Below are 17,708 nucleotides of genomic sequence, written 5' to 3'. Positions count from 1 at the left end.
GCCAATATACTGGTGTGAAATCCATCTGCAATATTAATTACTCTTCCCTACAGTGCATGCATCCAGCGAGAGTTGTTTTATAAAAAGAGATACAGATGCTTTCATTCTCTGGAATGATCAGGGAACGAATAAAGGACTCCTAAACCCTACAGGGCTGTCTGCACATCAGAGCAGTTCTCAGAACTCTACATTTGAGACGGTAACCAGGACAGCTGAGCTCTGAACTCACTTGTAATAGGTTATGAAGCTCTCCCCAGTACTGAGGTTCAGGTAGCTGTAGTAAGGGTCCCCATACTGCAGTATGGATCCAATGTGCGGCAGTCCGTCAGCATCCAGATTCTGTATAACCCTTGGATCACCAGGCTTGACTCCAAACACCAGACTGTCATCTACTTGTTTGATTTTTTCAGCAAGATCTATGCTCTCCGTCTTGTAAACGCTGCCGTGGGCAAATCCTCTCTCCCACGAAGCCTTACTTACAATCTGAACAAAACACCCCAAGAAACCAGAGTCCCTTCAGCGAGGCTGCTTCAAAGCTGACTTACCAAAAACAATCAGTTTTAAACACGATGAACACACTTTGTGTCTGCTTTCAGTCTCTCCATTTTACACAGTCACTCCCCCGAGGCTTCTATATCCCCCTTCCTCTGCCCACAGATGTTCCTCGGCAGAGGAAGCATTTACATATTGCTGTGACCCACTTTTTTTTTTTTTAAACATCCCTCTAGCTAAATAATCACCCCCCCCCTCCAAAATAATCACAGTCCCATAAACACCACACACCCTGCCCACACGCCACCGCTCAGACACGACCCACTTCTCAAATGGTGCAAGGCCAGCGCCTAGCACAATGGGGCCGATGCCAGTCACAGCTCCCACATCTTAAATGTGAAAAAATCATTTATTTTCCCTTCTTTACCAGATGGGGAAATTTGTGCGCCAGCAAAAGCAGGCAAGTAAACTCTTACCAACTGCTACTTCCATCTTCCGATGTTGCCCTTCTGGCCCTGCTGCACAGCCTCGCTGAGCATTCCCCAGACCAGTAGGAAGGCAGACTGGGCAGCAGAACCAGGGGGGAATGGCAGAGAAGAGCATATCATGGGGAGACCTGCTCCCCAGACACTCCACAGCAGAGTCTGAACTGTGGGGTGCAGCCTGCCGGTGGAGAAGCAGACTTTATTTCCTTGCTCTTGTGGGCGCACCCTCTGTGTGGCAAACTAAGATTGAGTAATTGGCAAAAAAACCCCAAACAAACAGATGTTTAATTCATGACATAACTGAGAATCAACATAGCCAGTGGGTTGCAGAACTGATGTTCACACTCCAGTCCCCAGGTGACACAGACAAGGCAGTATATTCCATTTCCTTTTCAATGACTTACCATTGCATCTTCCATGTCATAGCCAGTGTAGGAGATGACAGCAACGATTGCATTGGTACCGACTGGATAATTGTCCATGTCATAGTAATCGTACATGGACGGCCGCACCAAGGGGCTTTGCGGGGTCTGAAGTCGGTACAGTTTATTATCTGAGCGATCCTGATAAGTCAGAAGTGGAAAGCCCATAGTTTGCTTGCCTAGAACAAAAAAGAGCCGGATTAATCCAGTGGCAAAAATCACAATGTTCTGTCATGGCTTTGGTAGGGATAAAACTGATCCAGCCTGCAGAGTCTCTTCTTGTGTATGGAGAAAAAGTTGATGTTTTCCCCAAATCCAAAAAGTCCTCCTAAGCTTGCATTTTAAGACTGCACTGATGCAGATAAGAACTTCCCTTCCTACTCCTGAATCACAAATTGCAAACTACTTAAACTCCTTTAGTAATTCAGTTCCATTCCTATCATTTAATAAGGTTTATTTTTAACATTCTCCCTCTTACAGTAATTCTAACATATCCAGATGGAATGTCAATTTCACACTTACCATAAAAAATTAAAATCAAGGTTTTCTGTATGTGACATTTCACTTGTGTCTCTTCTGTCCTACATTTTCATACTATAAAATATCTTTTAACTCCTGGTCTGAATATTGATAAGCGATGCAACTTCTGAACAATGGGTTGCTATTTTATTCAGTTTACTATTTTCAGAAGACTATGGGAAAATGACTGAGCTACAAATCTGCTTCTTCAAAACCTTTCCGACAGGATTCCCTACTCCTTGGTCTCCGCTGCCTAGCAGGCGTAAGGTGGAATTCTGAGCTCTTGAAGCACTTTTTCATTTAGGGTTGTATTAGGGTTTCACTTAGGGACGTATGGAAAAGAACACCAATCCCAAGCAGTGAGTTCCCTTCGTAAACTCTTAAAATACAAACCGTGCAGACTCTGGCAATCACCCATCAATAGCACCATGCCAGCAAGCACCAGGGATTTAACAAACATTTCATAAACTCCACCAACAAAAGCCAACCTGGAGTCCACCACCTCACTCTTCTCTCAACAGCTGCCAGCTGTACTCTCTCTCATTTATACCACTGAAACTTTAGCTCAAGTGCCTTCACTAACCACAACTGTGGTAGTATGTCACGGGGAGGGGCCTAAAGGGGGCCTAAAGCCAGACCATTTTAGGGCTTGATATGTCTAAAACACCACAAAGTCAACCCAGAAACCAACAGGCCCTCAGTGCAGATCAGAGATCCAGTTTAATATGACCATGAAATACATACTGCTTAACACAGAGGCTGCCAAGTTCTGTACCAGATGCAATTTCCAGATAGATTTAAGATGTAGCCTCCCAGAGAGCACCTTGCAAAGTGACAAAGGTCTGGATAACAGTTGCATGGTCTGCATCCAAAGGAAATGGACTCAATCTCTTAGCCATGTGATGCTTCGGGGAGGGAGAAAGAGGCGATCTTGCTGTGGCAGCTACCTGCTCTTCTAATAGCATCTGAGTGTTACCGGAGCCCAGACTGCAAACCTGATCCACTGATGGCGCAGACACACCTCAAAATGGCCAGTATTATTCCAGTTCTATCTTCTGATTGTTTCCCCCAACCAATCTGCAACACCTCCATCTTGGCTGGGATGGAGTCTCAGCCAGTTAGCCCTCATAGCTGTGCCAGTCTCCCCCAGACATGGAGCACCACAATGGACAGCTCTGGCCAGGTCAGTGGACATGGAGATACAGAGCGGTCTGTTAGCAGCATACTGCAACCCACGCCTCATCACTAAGCCTCCCAATGGCCTCACATACATATCACCCCTCTTGTTTAACAAGAGAGCGCCTCAGGGAGGAGTAGTTACCCCACACCACCCTCTGAGGGCACTCAGCAAGGCAAGACCAGGACCATTCAGAGCATCCCACCCATCGCTGCTATGGACCAGAAACATGTCCACACACCTCATGGTCAATGGTATCAAAGGCAGTTAATACCATCAGCAAGGATACCACTCTAAGGCCACTAGATACTGCGAGAACTGTCCCTCGAGGACAGCTGTGGGGCACAAGTCCAGGCCATTCACGTGCCATCCCCTGAGCTTAGCCACTACCCTTGGAGATAGATAGAGGGAGAGATCACATACAGACACAGACACCTCCCCCCCCCCCCGCAAGAATAACTGAGCTGTAGAACTCATTGCCAATAGATATCACAGAGACCAAGAACTTCGTAGGAGTCAAAAAGGATTAGGAATTTACATAGTTTAATGAGAACATACACAATTTCATCCGACAGTAATAAACCCCCAATGTTTAGAAATGATATAAACTCTCATGCTTTCAGGCATGAGTCACATCTATCTGATGGGGTTAAGAAATTTCTTTGTAGACATTTTCTTCGAATTTTGAAGTGAAGTGGAGGATGGGTTCTTGAATTAGGATCCCTGAAAATATAGCAGGCAGACACACACACACACACACACACACTCTCAACACTCAACATATTTGCCACTTAATAGCAAAAAATAAATAAATAAACCAACCCAATTTCCTTGGACTCTGCTGAGGTCTTGTGCCTTTGACCATAATTTGAAACAGTAACTTCTCCTACCAAAAATTCAAGTTGGAGAACATCAGCTCCAGAGAGCTCAGCACTGCACATAAGAAATGAGGACTCTTAAGCCCTTTCCTTTGCAAGGCTCGCAAGGGATACTAATGAGCCTCCCAAGTCCCATGACGTTGTGAGGGGAACCAACAGTCCCCCTAAGGTTTGTTGGAGGTTCTCCCCATCCTGCAAAGCTAAGGATGATACAAAGGAAAGGGGAATGAAGGAGTCAAGGATCTGATTCTTTTCCTTCCTCCTGTGCATGTGGAAACTTGGGGATTGTTTGATGGCAATATTTGGCACAGTACTTACCCATCTGGCATTGGTACATGTTTCTGGGACTCTGGTTGTGATCAGAGAATGGAATGAAGTTGGCTACCACACTCAACATGCTATGAGGAAAGAGCTCCTGGTGAGTGGTCACGCCAGGCACAATTTCATCCTCAAGGACAGCAATGTTCATGAAGACCTGAGATAAGCAAAGCCCAATTTAATTATCAAATTGATCTTTTTTAAAGGTAAATAAAGCTGTCTCCAATCACTTTCATAGCTCCAGCTGCTCTATTTGATAACTCAGTGTATTAGTGTGTAAAAAGGGCTATGCAAAAACCAACATAACTATGGCTACTTCTACTCTGAGCTAGGGATGTGATTCTCAGCTTGTGTAGACACATTCATGCTAGTTCTCATCTGCGCTAGCACACTAAACCCAAGCAAACTTAATAGCCCTTTTGACAAGATCAGCTTCCACCTCCCCTTCATTGTTCCTTTCACAGATATTTTTGTAAGGTGTCTTATTTTTGTATCAAAGACTTTTCTCTAATGGCCACTGCTTTGTAATAAACAAACACGTTAGACAGACCCATGCACAGTACCTGTTCCAGAGTACCAATCAATTCTTCCTTTCCCAAGGCCAAATTTCTCACAGGCCGAACCATCCTGCAAGGGGTAGTAAAAATGAATAATCCTGGATACAGACTAGGTTTTCCGGTCATTGGAATAAGGACTACCTCAGTCCACGCTGGAATTTTCTTTTCTTGCATTACCTGTTCTCACATGCACAGAAAAAAATCTAGTTAGAAAACTTGTAATAAATAAGATTTTTTTGCATCCAATAGCCTATTTTCCCCTCCAAATGAAAATTTTAGTCACACAAGTAGCTACACAAATTCACTGTTTCATATATTTTTAAAAAAATATTTGCATCAAAATCTCTACAAAACTGGAGAAAAACAATTGCATTTGAAATTGCTACAACCAACAAATACCTTGATGCTGCAATGCTTTGGTGGCAATGCCTTATAAATAGGTATAAAATAATCATCATATAAAATTAAATAAGAACATGATAAAATTCAATTCTTAAAATTCAAATAAAACCAAATGAATCAGTCGGGCACAAAAATGAAGGAAGGAAACATTTGGGAGAAGTTAAAAAACTGCTTGTTCTAAGTCAAGTCACATCAAACAAGGCAACCTTAAAGTGCCGGAGAGTATCTGCAATCGTAGGAGCCATATCTTTTTCTACCCAGCCCACTAACGAGCCATCCAGTGTAACTGGGTAACACTCTGCATAGGGTTGGCTTGGAGTCCCATCAACGGGAGTGACACCTGGGAAAGAACCAAGGAAGCCATTAATGCTGAAAGTAGTGATCCACACCAACACTCCTCAGGATCTTAGAAACATTCTAGACCAGCATATAAGAAATGCTTTTCATTTTGCTTTGCCCACTACATATATTAAGAATCTAAATATCAGGTATACGCTATTTTTCCAGGATGCTGCCTGAATTATATCCAGATTTACAACAATAAAAAGTGGTTTGATGATCACAAAAAAATAAAATGCTTAGATGAGTTGTTCTTTTACTAAATAGTCATTGGTGACCTTATAAATGTGCAAATAATGACACTTTTTGGAGACATTTCTGTGCATTTATCTTTCTGTACACATGAACCTGCTCATTCTACAGTATGGAGCTTTTATTAGTTCAATACCCCCAAGGAAATGTATTGCTATTCAAACAACATTGTAAAAATGTCAGTGCTGTGTAAGCAATACATTATTTTTGTCATTAACCAAAATGCAGGTTTAGCCATATTGAAGTGTTTTTGTTGTAATGATATCCAGTGAAGACACGGGTCTGTGGGGTCCAAGTTTTCTTAAGTTATTAACTCAAGGGAACCTACCTAAGGAGCAGAGCAAAGGTGGCAGGGACAAGGTGTAGGCTGACTGCGTCACTATTTCACAGACAGTCGTAATATGGTTCATCAGCCCACAGGGCTCTCCGTCGGGGGTGTGCACAGGGCACAGGAAGCCCCAGGATTCTGGGAGCAGTTTGCGCACCGTGGTGGTTCTCATCTTGGCAAAGGCAGCACCTCTGTGTACGCAGCGAAAATGGGACAGGTAACGAATAAAATTCAGCTTGTCTGCCACCACACACAGACCAGAATCTTGTAGCATACCCAGACCTTTAAAAAACAAAAGCCAGATTTAATGTGTGAGCTGATATTAATGAAGGACATTTGCAAAATACAATTCTATAAATCATCTTCATTAGACTCGTGCATAGAAGTCTAAAAGATTGACATCAAAGGAGAGATTCTCAGCTTATTAAGCTATATCTACGTTTGAGGGGTTCAGTGGATGGTAGGGGGCTATACAGCCTTTACATGCCAGGTCACTGGGTCAAATCCAGCTCAAATTGGTAGCAACCAAAAGTTACTCACACCTGTTCGGCGCGCTATGTGAAGTGAGTTAACTGTCTCAAAGCTGACTGCAAAACTAAGTTTTTTCCATGAAAATTTGATCGATTTGTCTCCCTATTTTTCATTGACTTTTCACCTCACTGGAAATTTTCTGGCCTATTGTAGTCTGAGCCCAGTCTCTAGTGGACATAAAACAGTATCATAATAGACATTATGTTTGCAGCCTCAGTGCACAGGCCAAGGATTGAATGGACTCTGGTGATAAACTATCCAAGTTTCTGACTCAGAGGGGAGGGAGTACAGAGAAGTAGCTAGCACTTCCATACACCACGCTGTGCCTTTTCGATGGAGAACGGACATTATTTTCAAAGCAATCAATGCGGCTTCTTTTAGCAATGCTAAATGTAAAGATATTTATAAAATCCTGTATCTGAATATAAATAATGTGTATATTTTAATATACATATGATCCAAGTCTGAGGAAAAATCTAATCCTTTTGTCAGAAAGCTTCTTATTCATAATGAGCTGCATGAATTCAACTTGAGCAAATATTCAGTAGACAAAATGATACTTTAAGAGAAGAGGCTTGAAAAAAATGTATTTCCATCAGCACCTCTCTGTGAAGCGCTAAAATTGTATCGCAGGAATGGAATGAAGTTCAAGATAAAATTTACCTGTTTTAGAGCGCAGGTTACCAGTAGCAAGGAGATATTCAAATGGCCTTGTAACATCAATTCCCATGCTGAATAGCTTCATCATATTTTCTGAATTGATGGTTACATTGGTCTTTTGAGATCTTTTGTCCAAGGCTACTTTAACAGAAAGCAACCAAGCTTCCATCCTCTCCTAAGGTTTAAAAATGAGATGTGTTAAACTAGGAAAGTAAAATCATGAAACAGTCCTGTGTCTGAAGCATGCGATGTTACTGATTAATATACTGTACAGACCCTCCCACATTGACAGAAGGATGAACTAGATGATCTTTTGATGATTAGCTAAGACTACCCGTTGTTAATTTCTATCATTCTAGATTAATCCCCACCTCCCCCGAATTATGTTAATGATACCATTTCAACACTGAAAGGCACACAGTCAGTGAAATGCAGGACACAATCCACCAGTTTTGCAATCATCTCCTGATTTATCAACTACAGGTATGAATTTCTTAAGTATGTGGAGAAACCCATAAAAAGTGAAGTGGATTATTAATGCAATATGCAGCGTAAGTGTATTACTCTGCAACAATTCAACATCTCCCGAAATGTGTCGTCATCACTGCAAGTACATTTGACCTTTTGGTTTACTGGACATGGAACACGCTGATGAAGTGACAACCAGCGAAGGGTAGAGCTGCCTTACAAAAAAGGAATAATTTGACTTTGAAGCTCAAGTTTTTAGAAACGTATATATATCACCAAGAGAGATGCTTCTCAGACAACGTGATAAACGTTTTAGATGATTGCTTTTGGAGGTTTGTTTGGGTTGTAATTTTGGTACTTGAATGAGCTCAGATGTTCACTATTCTGATAACAGGGAAGAGTAAGGTATTTGCCATTGCTTCCAACTTTTTATTAAAAGAAATCCTCTGCATACAGCCAAGCTAATTCAAGGTAAAGACATCATATGTTATTATTCAAACATGCCTGGAAGGGTGGTTGGCTCCTCCACAAGTGTGCCAGAGCAGGGCTGCAGCCAGCTAGTAAAGCACGGCTTATTGGTTCAGGGCTAGCTATTCCGTCTGAGTACAGACAGCCCACCTCAGTCCCCAGTGTTTCCACTCCCTGGAACGAAGGTGGGGCTTCCTTCAACAGAACACATCATAAGCCTTTAAACACCCTGGATTTAGATTTTCTTCTTCAATTCCAAAGGCACAAGCCACTGCAGTAGCAGGGAGTTCTGTTCTTCCAAACACAAACTTCTATTAAAAAACGATGCTAAAAGCAGATTTTAAAGATATGGCAAATAGACGTGCTCTAAAGAATTAGTTATGCATGGGTTACCCACTGAGTCTGACAGCACAGATGGGATATTTGGGGCTTGCATGCTCTTACTGTGGATTATAAATGCTTTACAGTGACATATTTGTATAGATCTACACTGAGAACTTTTAGAACAGGAATACTTCCATATTACAATGACGAAAGGCCCAGAAAATGGGCAAGACATAATATAATAATAAAACAAAATAATAATAGATTACTCACATAGCTCCATAAAAGTATGTGGTACTTTACAAAGCATAGTAAGACAAATCTGTTCTAAAGAGCTTACAGTCTAAAACAGACAGGACAAAAAGAGGCCTAAAACAATAATTATTGGTGAAAAGGCAGCAGACAGCTGTGTTGCCAAATAAGGAGATAAGTATTCCAGGTGAAGAGACAACAAAACAAACCGCAAAAAGGAGAATGAAGGATAGAAGGAATAGTATGACAAGGGCCGGGGAGTCTTATGGGCAGCATAAGGGGGAGTAGGGAGAAATTAAAGCAAAGACGTAGTTGTGGACATTAGGTTGGGGCTTGAAGGTAAGAACAGCGAGTTTTAATTTTCCACAGTAAACCAACAGTGATTCGAGGAGGAGCCTTGAGGAGATGACTTCAGTAGTAAAATTTTGGATAGTTGTTGGAGGAAAAGTGAGAAGCAGGAAAACCAGAGAAGAGAAGGGAAGAGGAGCAGCACACAGGTGGATAAAGCAAGGGAAAGTAACATTAAAGAGCAAGTCTTCACAAAATCTAGTGCGGGTGGAGATAAGAGTCAGAAGATCACCGTGGAGCTGCAAGGCTAAGACACGAAGGACATCTGAAACAAGGAAATGGATGGGATTGCCAAGAGAATGAACAAGGAAGAGAGGAGGGGCCTGAAGGCAGAACTTTGAGGAACACCAACAGATAGGTGGGAAAAGATTCAGCTAGGAGAAGGGCATTTGTGACCTTTGTTGGGGCAGTTTTGGTGGAGTGAGAGGGGGGTGGGAATTCAGAATTTTTTTTCCCCCTAAGGTGAAGGGAGCAAGACCGCACTTGATCTCGCAGAGGAAGAGGAGTCAGAGGGCAGGGAGCTGTCAAAGAGGGAGAGAATCAAAGACGCCACCAAGAATGACAGGCATGTAAACGGATGAGATGTACAGAGGGAAAGGTAGGAAAAACTGAGGACACGTATTGCTGGAGAATGTCAGTTTTGTTGCTGAAGCTGTTAGATCTTGTGCACAAATAAGTGTGGTGAAGCAGGGTTTCAGGAGAGAACTGACGATACAAAAGTCTGCAGCGTTTGATGGTATACTGTTACGGATTACTGAGAAGTAAAGCTTTTTGGAAAGGAAGATGGTATATCTAAGAAGCCAGAGACTAAGCTTGAAGTGAAGGATGTCAGTATGGTTGTAGGATTGTCTCCAAGTGCATTCAGCAGCACAAGAGAACTCCTTGCCTAACCTACCTAAAGGGTCTGAAAAGGCTCTTACCTGACTTCATTGCTGCCCTTGATAACTAAATGATTTATGGTAACAGAGGATTTCCCCCACCCTGAATTGATTTTGCTTATTCCTATTAAGTCTGTAAACTGCTCCAAAAATTAATGCATTTTATTTTGACTGGATTTCCTTAATTACCGTTGATATTTTACTCTTATGCTGATAGCCAAGATTCATTTTTTATTTCTGAATCATCATTGCAAGGAGGGCATAAAAATATTAAAGAATAAGTGAACCAACTACTGTTCTAGGCAAATCTTGCTCCCAGCTCACACCAGTCTGGTGACATACATCCGATTCCATCTCTGTTAATTTACATCTGTTATTCAACAGCACATGTGAAGATTCTAAAATTACAATTACTAAATTTGCCAGAATGCTGTTGCTTCTTCACATACTTAATTGCTTCCTAAAATGCTCTGAGATCAGATAAAAAGCACTATAGAAATAAAATACCAATCTAGACTACTTTGAATCTTCCGTTTAACCAATGTTACGAATTGTGTGTGTCAGATAGAGGGGGGCGCTAAACCTGACATCAGAGCTGCATGGTGCGAGGCATATTTTACTGATGGAGAAATCAAGGTGAAGAGATATTAAATGACAAATCAAGGTCACACAGGAAATCAGTGGCAAAGCCAGAAATGGAGCCCAGATCTCCCAAGTCCCAGCCCAATGCCTAACTACAAGCCCATCCTTCCTTGTCTTTTAAAAGAGACCAACGATCACACTTTGTGCACAATCACAATCTTACTCCTTGCTGTGATGCCCTGCATCGCTACTCCTTTCTGAACGAGCTCATTAACGGTTAAACAGATAGTCTTTGTTTCAGAACACAGACCAGTACTGCAAATGCCTCAGTTCTACAGGGCTCCGAACAGACATAGCACAAAGGTCTCCTATACCAGGGGCTCTCAACCGTTTCCTTTCCGAGCCCCCCGCCAACATGCTATAAAAATCCATGGCCCGTCTGTGCCACAGAAACTGGTTTCTGCATTTAAAAGCCAGGGCCAGTGTTAGGGCGTAGCAAGCAGGGCAATTGCCTGGGGGCCCACGCCACAGAGGGCCCCGTGAGGCTAAGATGCTCAGGCTTTGGCTTCAGCCCCAGGCAGTGGGGCTTCAGCTTTCTGTCCTGGGCCCCAGCAAATCTAATGCTGGTCCTGCCTGGTGGCCCCCCTGAAACCTGCTCATGGCTCCCCAGGGGGCCCAGACCCCTGGTTGAGAACCACGTCCTATACAACAAGAGAAAGACACAAAATGAATATTTGCAGCTACAAGTATTCTCATTTGTAATCCCCACTGATTATTAGTGTTGAGCAAATGCACCCATAGCGTCTGCCACCTGCATCTCCTACATTTATGGTTTCTGAAAGCATTTCAGCTCAGGCACCAATGGAGGTGGGGGGGGGGGGGGGGGAGAGAGAGAGAGAGAGAGTGAGTGAGAGTGAGTGGACACTCCTGTCCCAAAACGCCATCCACTGGTGCTTTGGTCACTCGATTCGAACAGTATCTCAAAGCACTTTCCCAACATGTTCAGATATCACGGCACCCTTTGGTGCTTGCTCCCCAGAACTGGCAGCAGTTCGGGGCTCTGGTGCAGTCATTTGCTCTCCAATTATTCGGTGCACTTTACTGCAGCCCTGATGCAAACTTTTCCTTGTTATCTTTGATGCATTGGATCAGCTCCCCTGTATTAATGCAGCCAAATTCACTCTTAGCTACTCCACCTCAAAGCATTTAACTCAGCACATCCTACTCAGTGTCTTATGATGTCTGGTGCCTCCATGCATCTTAGCATACTTAGGGGTTTCTGAGCTTTCCTTTCTAGAGATGGTTTTGAAGAAGAACGAAGCAGGCTTGTGGTAGAAAGATGTCCTGTACAAATGGTCATATCCAACATCAGTGTTGCCTGAGTGTCTCATGTGATGTACGAGGGCGTCAAATCTGCCTACAGATGTCTCCTTGAACACTTGGGAAATGAAGAACATACCTGCAGTCCTACAGCTGACACGAGGTTGGTCTGGAGTGACTCAAAAGTGAAATCCTCAGAGTGTAGGCCTGAGCTGGGTAAGACCGGGGTCTGCCGGCAGCATTCGGCACAGGTGTTGACTGAGGGAGTGGTGCCAGCTTTATGCTGGGAAGCCGAGATGCGAATTCAGGAGTGAGAATCCTGTGTGTGGTGTGTTTAGTGGCTAATACTTCGCTCTCGCTGGAGATGTTATAGTGCTCTAGCAAACGAGGATGAGCAAAGAGCATCATTCCTATTTCACAGACAGGCTAACAAGCACAGAAAGGTTAAGTGACATATCCAAGGTGTCACAGCAAACCAGGGGCAGAGTTGGAAACAACACCTAGATCTCTGGAAGCTCAGCCCTCGGCATGATCCACCGGAGCCCAGCTGCCTCCTCACAAACTCCTCTTATACGAGTCATTCAAAGGCCCCACATGCTGGATACAGATTTGCTCTCTTTTCTATGTATCTAGAGGTTCTCCTGCCACTCACAGCTTTAAACACTTGAAGGCATTACCTTTAAGAACATGAGGTAAAGCTGCCCTGGGGTAAGCACCTCCTGATTCATAAGGCTGTCTGGATTCTCCTCCATGCACTCTTCTTTGGCAAAAGCAAACAGCTTCCGGGTCATCAGACAAAGCAAGTAGAACTTCTCAGTTTTGGTTTTCAAGTGGATACAGATGCACTGACTGTAGGAATAGGAAGAAAAGGGGCCAATTAACTCCATCTCTAACAGGATCTATGTTCCAAGCTCTTGCCTGAACAGCCCTTGACCAAACTCTTATTCACTAACTCAGAAGTTAAGCTGCATAACAGTTTTCCCCACACGTCTGGGCTGTTTTCCGAAATTTCAATGGACTTAAAGGATTTAGAGACTTCCCTCTCATCATCCTTAGATATGCAATCTTCCAGCACACGACTGAGGCACATCAGCAGGGGAGCCCGCACTGCTGCTACCAGTACTGTGCCTGTTATTTGGATGAAGAGAGACTTCTGGAATGTTAATTCTACACCTTTTTAAGCACTAAATTGACTTAAGCACAAAATTATTCATGTTGCCATGGAGTATTTTGAGACAGGTCCACACGAAGGCTAAATTTTGTACACGGATTTCACATAAAATGTGGTGCAATCATATATGTGCATCATTAACACTGTTCCATAGAGAAACAGTAACACAAAATTCACTCAAAATACATGTTTTCAGTGTTACCATAGCCATGTTGCTACCAGGATAGGAGAGAGACAAGGTAGGCAAGGTTATATCTTTTACTGGATCAACTTCTGCTGGTGGAAGGGACACAGCTTTCTAACTTTTCCCTTCCACCAACAGAAGCTGGTTCAGTAAAAGATATAACCTCACCTACTTTGTCTCCCCCAGAATAAATGGTAAATAGAAAATGTACTCACAAAAACTCTGTTACTGCCATGCAACATCGCAATCAAACCTCCTATCATGTCCCAGCAGAGCACTCAGTTATAAAATTTTGGTCTGAATACTGCTTAACGTGGGCAAGACGAAGTACAGACTTCCTAAATTCCTGTCAGAGCAGATCAGCTAAAAGCTTACTTTCCCAGAAGCAAGTGCCATGATCAGGTATTGCTATGATTGGCCCAATCAGTGTTTCCACCCTGCACTCCCTTGTATTCAAGTGTTTGTGACTCAACTATAAAGGTCCTCTCTGGGCCAAAACTTGGCAGGAAAATTTCTCTTTCAAAATATGCAAGTTATAATCACCAAAGCCCAATCAAACGAGGTGCCCACCCTATCTAGTGCCTTCAGCTTCCTCCTGTCTCACCTCCCACTTCAACTGAAAGCCCTTTCTGATGGACAAACTGTGCAGATTAGTCCACATTGACGAACAGCCCAGGATATTTTGAAAGGAAAAAGAGAGAGTTTAACCTTGACATTCCGATCCTCTGAAGACCGTCATGAAGGATTCTTACTCCTGACTCTTGTCCTTCCAGATGACTCTGACTCTTAACATTTTTAACCCTTTGAGTCACCAGTAGGCTGGCTTGAGGTCTCTGCCGCACTGACCATGCTCTAACTACAGGTATCTCAAGGACTCTGGAACCTTCCAATCAGTTCCTTTCAAGGGCTGGAAGCAAGAGCTCCTCAACTCAAAACACCTGTACTATGAACCAGGGATTCCCTAATACCACTTCCTCCTCTCCCCCTTAAGAATATTCGAAGTTAAAACTAGAATGGAATGCAGTGTCCTATGTTATTCCATGGAGCAAGTGTTTATTTTCTCTCCTCTACCTAAAGATATAACCTCCAAAAACATTTTAAGGTAAACTTCGCTCACCCTGTTGTGCTCAAGTGCTGCAAAGGACTTCAAACAACGGGTTAAATGCCAAGGAGGCTGTGGTACAGTAGATTCAGAGTTAAGGCTGAGCTCACTGTTCAATTTCCTAACATCTCTCTCTCAGTATTGAGGATATTTAGATCTTTTATAAAACCCACTACAATGTCACATGACAAAATGCACGAAGGACCAAGTCTCAGCCATCCTCTGAAATCCGGTTCACATATCTGGTGGATAATGGTTTGCAGACAGATTAAGGTAAATGTAAAGTTTCCAGAAGCTGGCTGAAAACTGGCCCCATAATATTATTCGGAAGGGGTTGGGGGAGTGGATGTCTCTCTAAATTTTTGTCCTTGAGCTTATTGAAAAGCTGGTCATGATACTGTACGGTCAGGCAGTGAAATGTGACTACATCTGTAGTTCAGTCATTTAGTTATATATTGCTACATGAATACGTACTCCAAAAGGAATTCTGCAGCTTGCTCATTTGGGTACCACTCAGGAAGGTTGAGTTTCACTCGGAAGCATTTCCCGATGTAGTTAAGGACCTGCTTCTGCGTGGCACAGCCCTCCTCCATTACCATTCTCAGCATCTGAGAGATGCAGTTCTTATAGAAGGAGTTGTCTTCTCTTCCTTTGATCAACTCCTGAAAAATCTGGTAATCTGAGAAACCAACTAGTGCCTGGAGGAGAGAAAGGCACCAGATCAGAGAACAAAGAAAAGTCAGGAGTAATAAATCACCATGTCTAATTAAATTATAGAATGAGACCAGGTCACTCCAGTCACTTATGCTGGTTTATGCTCTTCTGGCCTTCTAATACCCTTCCCCTAAGATGAAAACAGTTTTCTGAGGTTCAATTAGCTGTGGAGAAAGACCCTGGGTATACACGACCTTATGAGCACCACAAATACCCCTAACAAAGCCCCTGGAAAAGCAAATGCTGGTTAATATAGACAACGATGAATCAAAATTAATTTAGTTTTTCTTCATTTAAATAAGATTTTTTATATTTATATAGACTGACCTTGCTTACAATATAAATTTCATTCACAATTTGTCTCAAATCACTAATTATTGACATTTAAGTAAATTGAAAACAAGAGATTTTTATAATGGAATGGATGGCTTAAAAATTAGATCGATGTAGCTATGTTCCACAGGGCTGTGAAAAATTTCACACCCTGTGCGACGTAGTTAGACTGACCTAGTCCCTGAAGAGACGCAGCTAGATCAATTCATCCATCGCGAGAGGTGCTTTAACTACACGGATGGAAAAAGCCCTTCCATCGCTGTAGGAAGCAGCTACAATATGGTGCTCTGGCAGCACAGATGCAGCGCCATCGCTGTGCCGCTGTAGGGTAGACATAGCCTGAGGTCAGCCCCAATGCTCTCATTTGCAATCCCCAGCTTTAAATCCAACATTCTAAACGCGGTAGTGATTGTATTTAAACAACACTGCTCACGCAGACGGGGGTTTTATAACTAGGAAAATCAGAAATAACTTTCACTTGTTTACTAAAACTAAAATAAAGCCTGTGAAGAAATGTAATCTGTCAAACTAAGCTGCCATTTCAACAAAGCATGTGCATGTTGTCTGACAACGGACAATCCCGGTGGGTTGATAAATCAAATACATCAGCTAGATTACAAAAGCAGTCTGGCATTACCACCAGAGAGACTGTGCTTTCTTTTCAGGAAAAGAAAGATGAAAATAGTTAATTGAAGCCAAGTCTTTACTATTACAGTAACTCCCCACTTAACGTCCTCCTGCTTAACGTTGTTTCAAAGTTACGTCCCTGCTCCGTTAGGGAACAGGCTCGTTTAAAGTTGTTTAACGTCGTTTGGCTGCCTGCTCTGTCCACTGCTTGTAAGATTCTGTGGAAGAGCAGCGACTTTACAAGGGAGCATTGCACAAGTTCCTCTTCTCCGCCTTCTCCCCCTCCCTCCCAGTGCTTCCCCCACCGCCAAACAGCTGCTTGGCAGCGCTTAGGACTTTCTGGGGGCATGGGGGGGGGGGGGGGAAGGAGCGGGGATGCGGCGTGCTCCAGAGAGGTGGAGCGGGGACAGGAAGAGGCGGTCCTGGAGCATCCCCCAGCAAAGTCGGTGCCTGTTCTTCTCCGGGGAAGCTGCCGCTGCGAAGGTGCTTCCTAGAGTCCTTGCCTGCAGCGGGCTGTGCCGGTGTGGGGTAAGCCAGGGGCACTTCCCAACCACACTACAGTACTGTACAGTATACAGTATAATGCCTTTGGTCTGCCCTCAAAAAATGTCCTTGGAACCTAACCCCCCGCATTTACATTAAATCTTATGGGAAAATTGGATTCATTTAACATTGTTTCACTTAAAGTTGCATTTTTTCAGGAACATAACTTAAGTTAGGAATTGCATTGTGCTTTAAATCGGTACAGTAAATCATTCTACTCTGTCTAGAGACAGCTATTTTGAAAACTTTTACTGCCTTGCTTAGCAAAATTAATGCATTGTGCTTACTAAATTGTATTCTATAGTTATGAGCTTTTATGAAAGTTCATCATCCAATGGTTGCTTGCCTTCCGTAACTCATGCGCTCTAGATACACTCATTGCCTCCGCAGAGACACTAGGCTTGTCTTCACTGCACCAGTTAGCTCGAGTTAGCACACTGGAGTTAGCCCAGCTCAAGTGAGAGCAACCACACTTCAAAACAACACTAGAGTTACACAGAGTTATTTGACTAGCAGCACAGAATGAATGGATTAGCTGCTGCTGAGTAGGGGTATCTTGTGCTGTTGCAATCCCACAGAATTAAGAGCTCAAGCATCAGCCTCCCTGTCCTGTAGGTGAAATCAAGTTTGGATGCACAGTCTCTAATTCATTCGAAATGCCTTTGAGACAGGATGACAGGGCCTTTGGACTTTTTGTCCAAAGTTCACCACCATAAGATTTCCTAAGAAATTGGTCCTGTCTATGTAATAACTAGCAGCTCTCAAACTCAACATGTGCAGCCTCCTCTTCCCCAAATGTCTCTGTGACCTAGGGAGGAAAATGAGCAGACATTTGTCATGGAAGACAGTGCATCAGTGTCTATCTCTGAGATCCTCCTGGCAGCAAAGGTAACCACTAGGAAGGAAGATTTGAAAGACAGCAAAATCCCAAAGGCTCGAAGGACCCTTCTGTAAGACTGGTGAGCAACAGGATAGGTCATGGTAATAAGTATTACACCTACGGAGGTTTACAGGATCGGGCCTTTATATTTCAA

At 43.1% G+C, this 17,708-nt stretch overlaps 1 protein-coding gene across 2 annotated transcripts in view; it reads right to left on the bottom strand.

Moving 5' to 3' along the window:
* The window catches only part of POLR1B (RNA polymerase I subunit B), a 32,252-nt gene that overhangs the window by 3,577 nt on the left and 10,967 nt on the right, over nucleotides 1-17,708 (bottom strand). For both annotated transcript variants that reach the window (XM_054024577.1, XM_054024578.1), the window contains 9 exons: nucleotides 14,932-15,155; nucleotides 12,678-12,849; nucleotides 7,364-7,535; nucleotides 6,170-6,451; nucleotides 5,457-5,590; nucleotides 4,855-5,025; nucleotides 4,292-4,448; nucleotides 1,382-1,578; nucleotides 230-483 (listed from right to left, as the gene is read on the bottom strand). In XM_054024577.1, coding sequence (XP_053880552.1) covers nucleotides 230-483; nucleotides 1,382-1,578; nucleotides 4,292-4,448; nucleotides 4,855-5,025; nucleotides 5,457-5,590; nucleotides 6,170-6,451; nucleotides 7,364-7,535; nucleotides 12,678-12,849; nucleotides 14,932-15,155 — 1,763 coding nt within the window. The remainder of the gene's footprint in view (nucleotides 1-229; nucleotides 484-1,381; nucleotides 1,579-4,291; nucleotides 4,449-4,854; nucleotides 5,026-5,456; nucleotides 5,591-6,169; nucleotides 6,452-7,363; nucleotides 7,536-12,677; nucleotides 12,850-14,931; nucleotides 15,156-17,708) is intronic.

This window comes from Malaclemys terrapin, chromosome 3 (genome assembly GCF_027887155.1).
Source record: "Malaclemys terrapin pileata isolate rMalTer1 chromosome 3, rMalTer1.hap1, whole genome shotgun sequence".
Classification (NCBI taxonomy): domain Eukaryota; kingdom Metazoa; phylum Chordata; order Testudines; family Emydidae; genus Malaclemys; species Malaclemys terrapin.
Note: the sequence above shows the minus strand (reverse complement) of the source record. Positions and strands in the feature narration are given on the sequence as shown.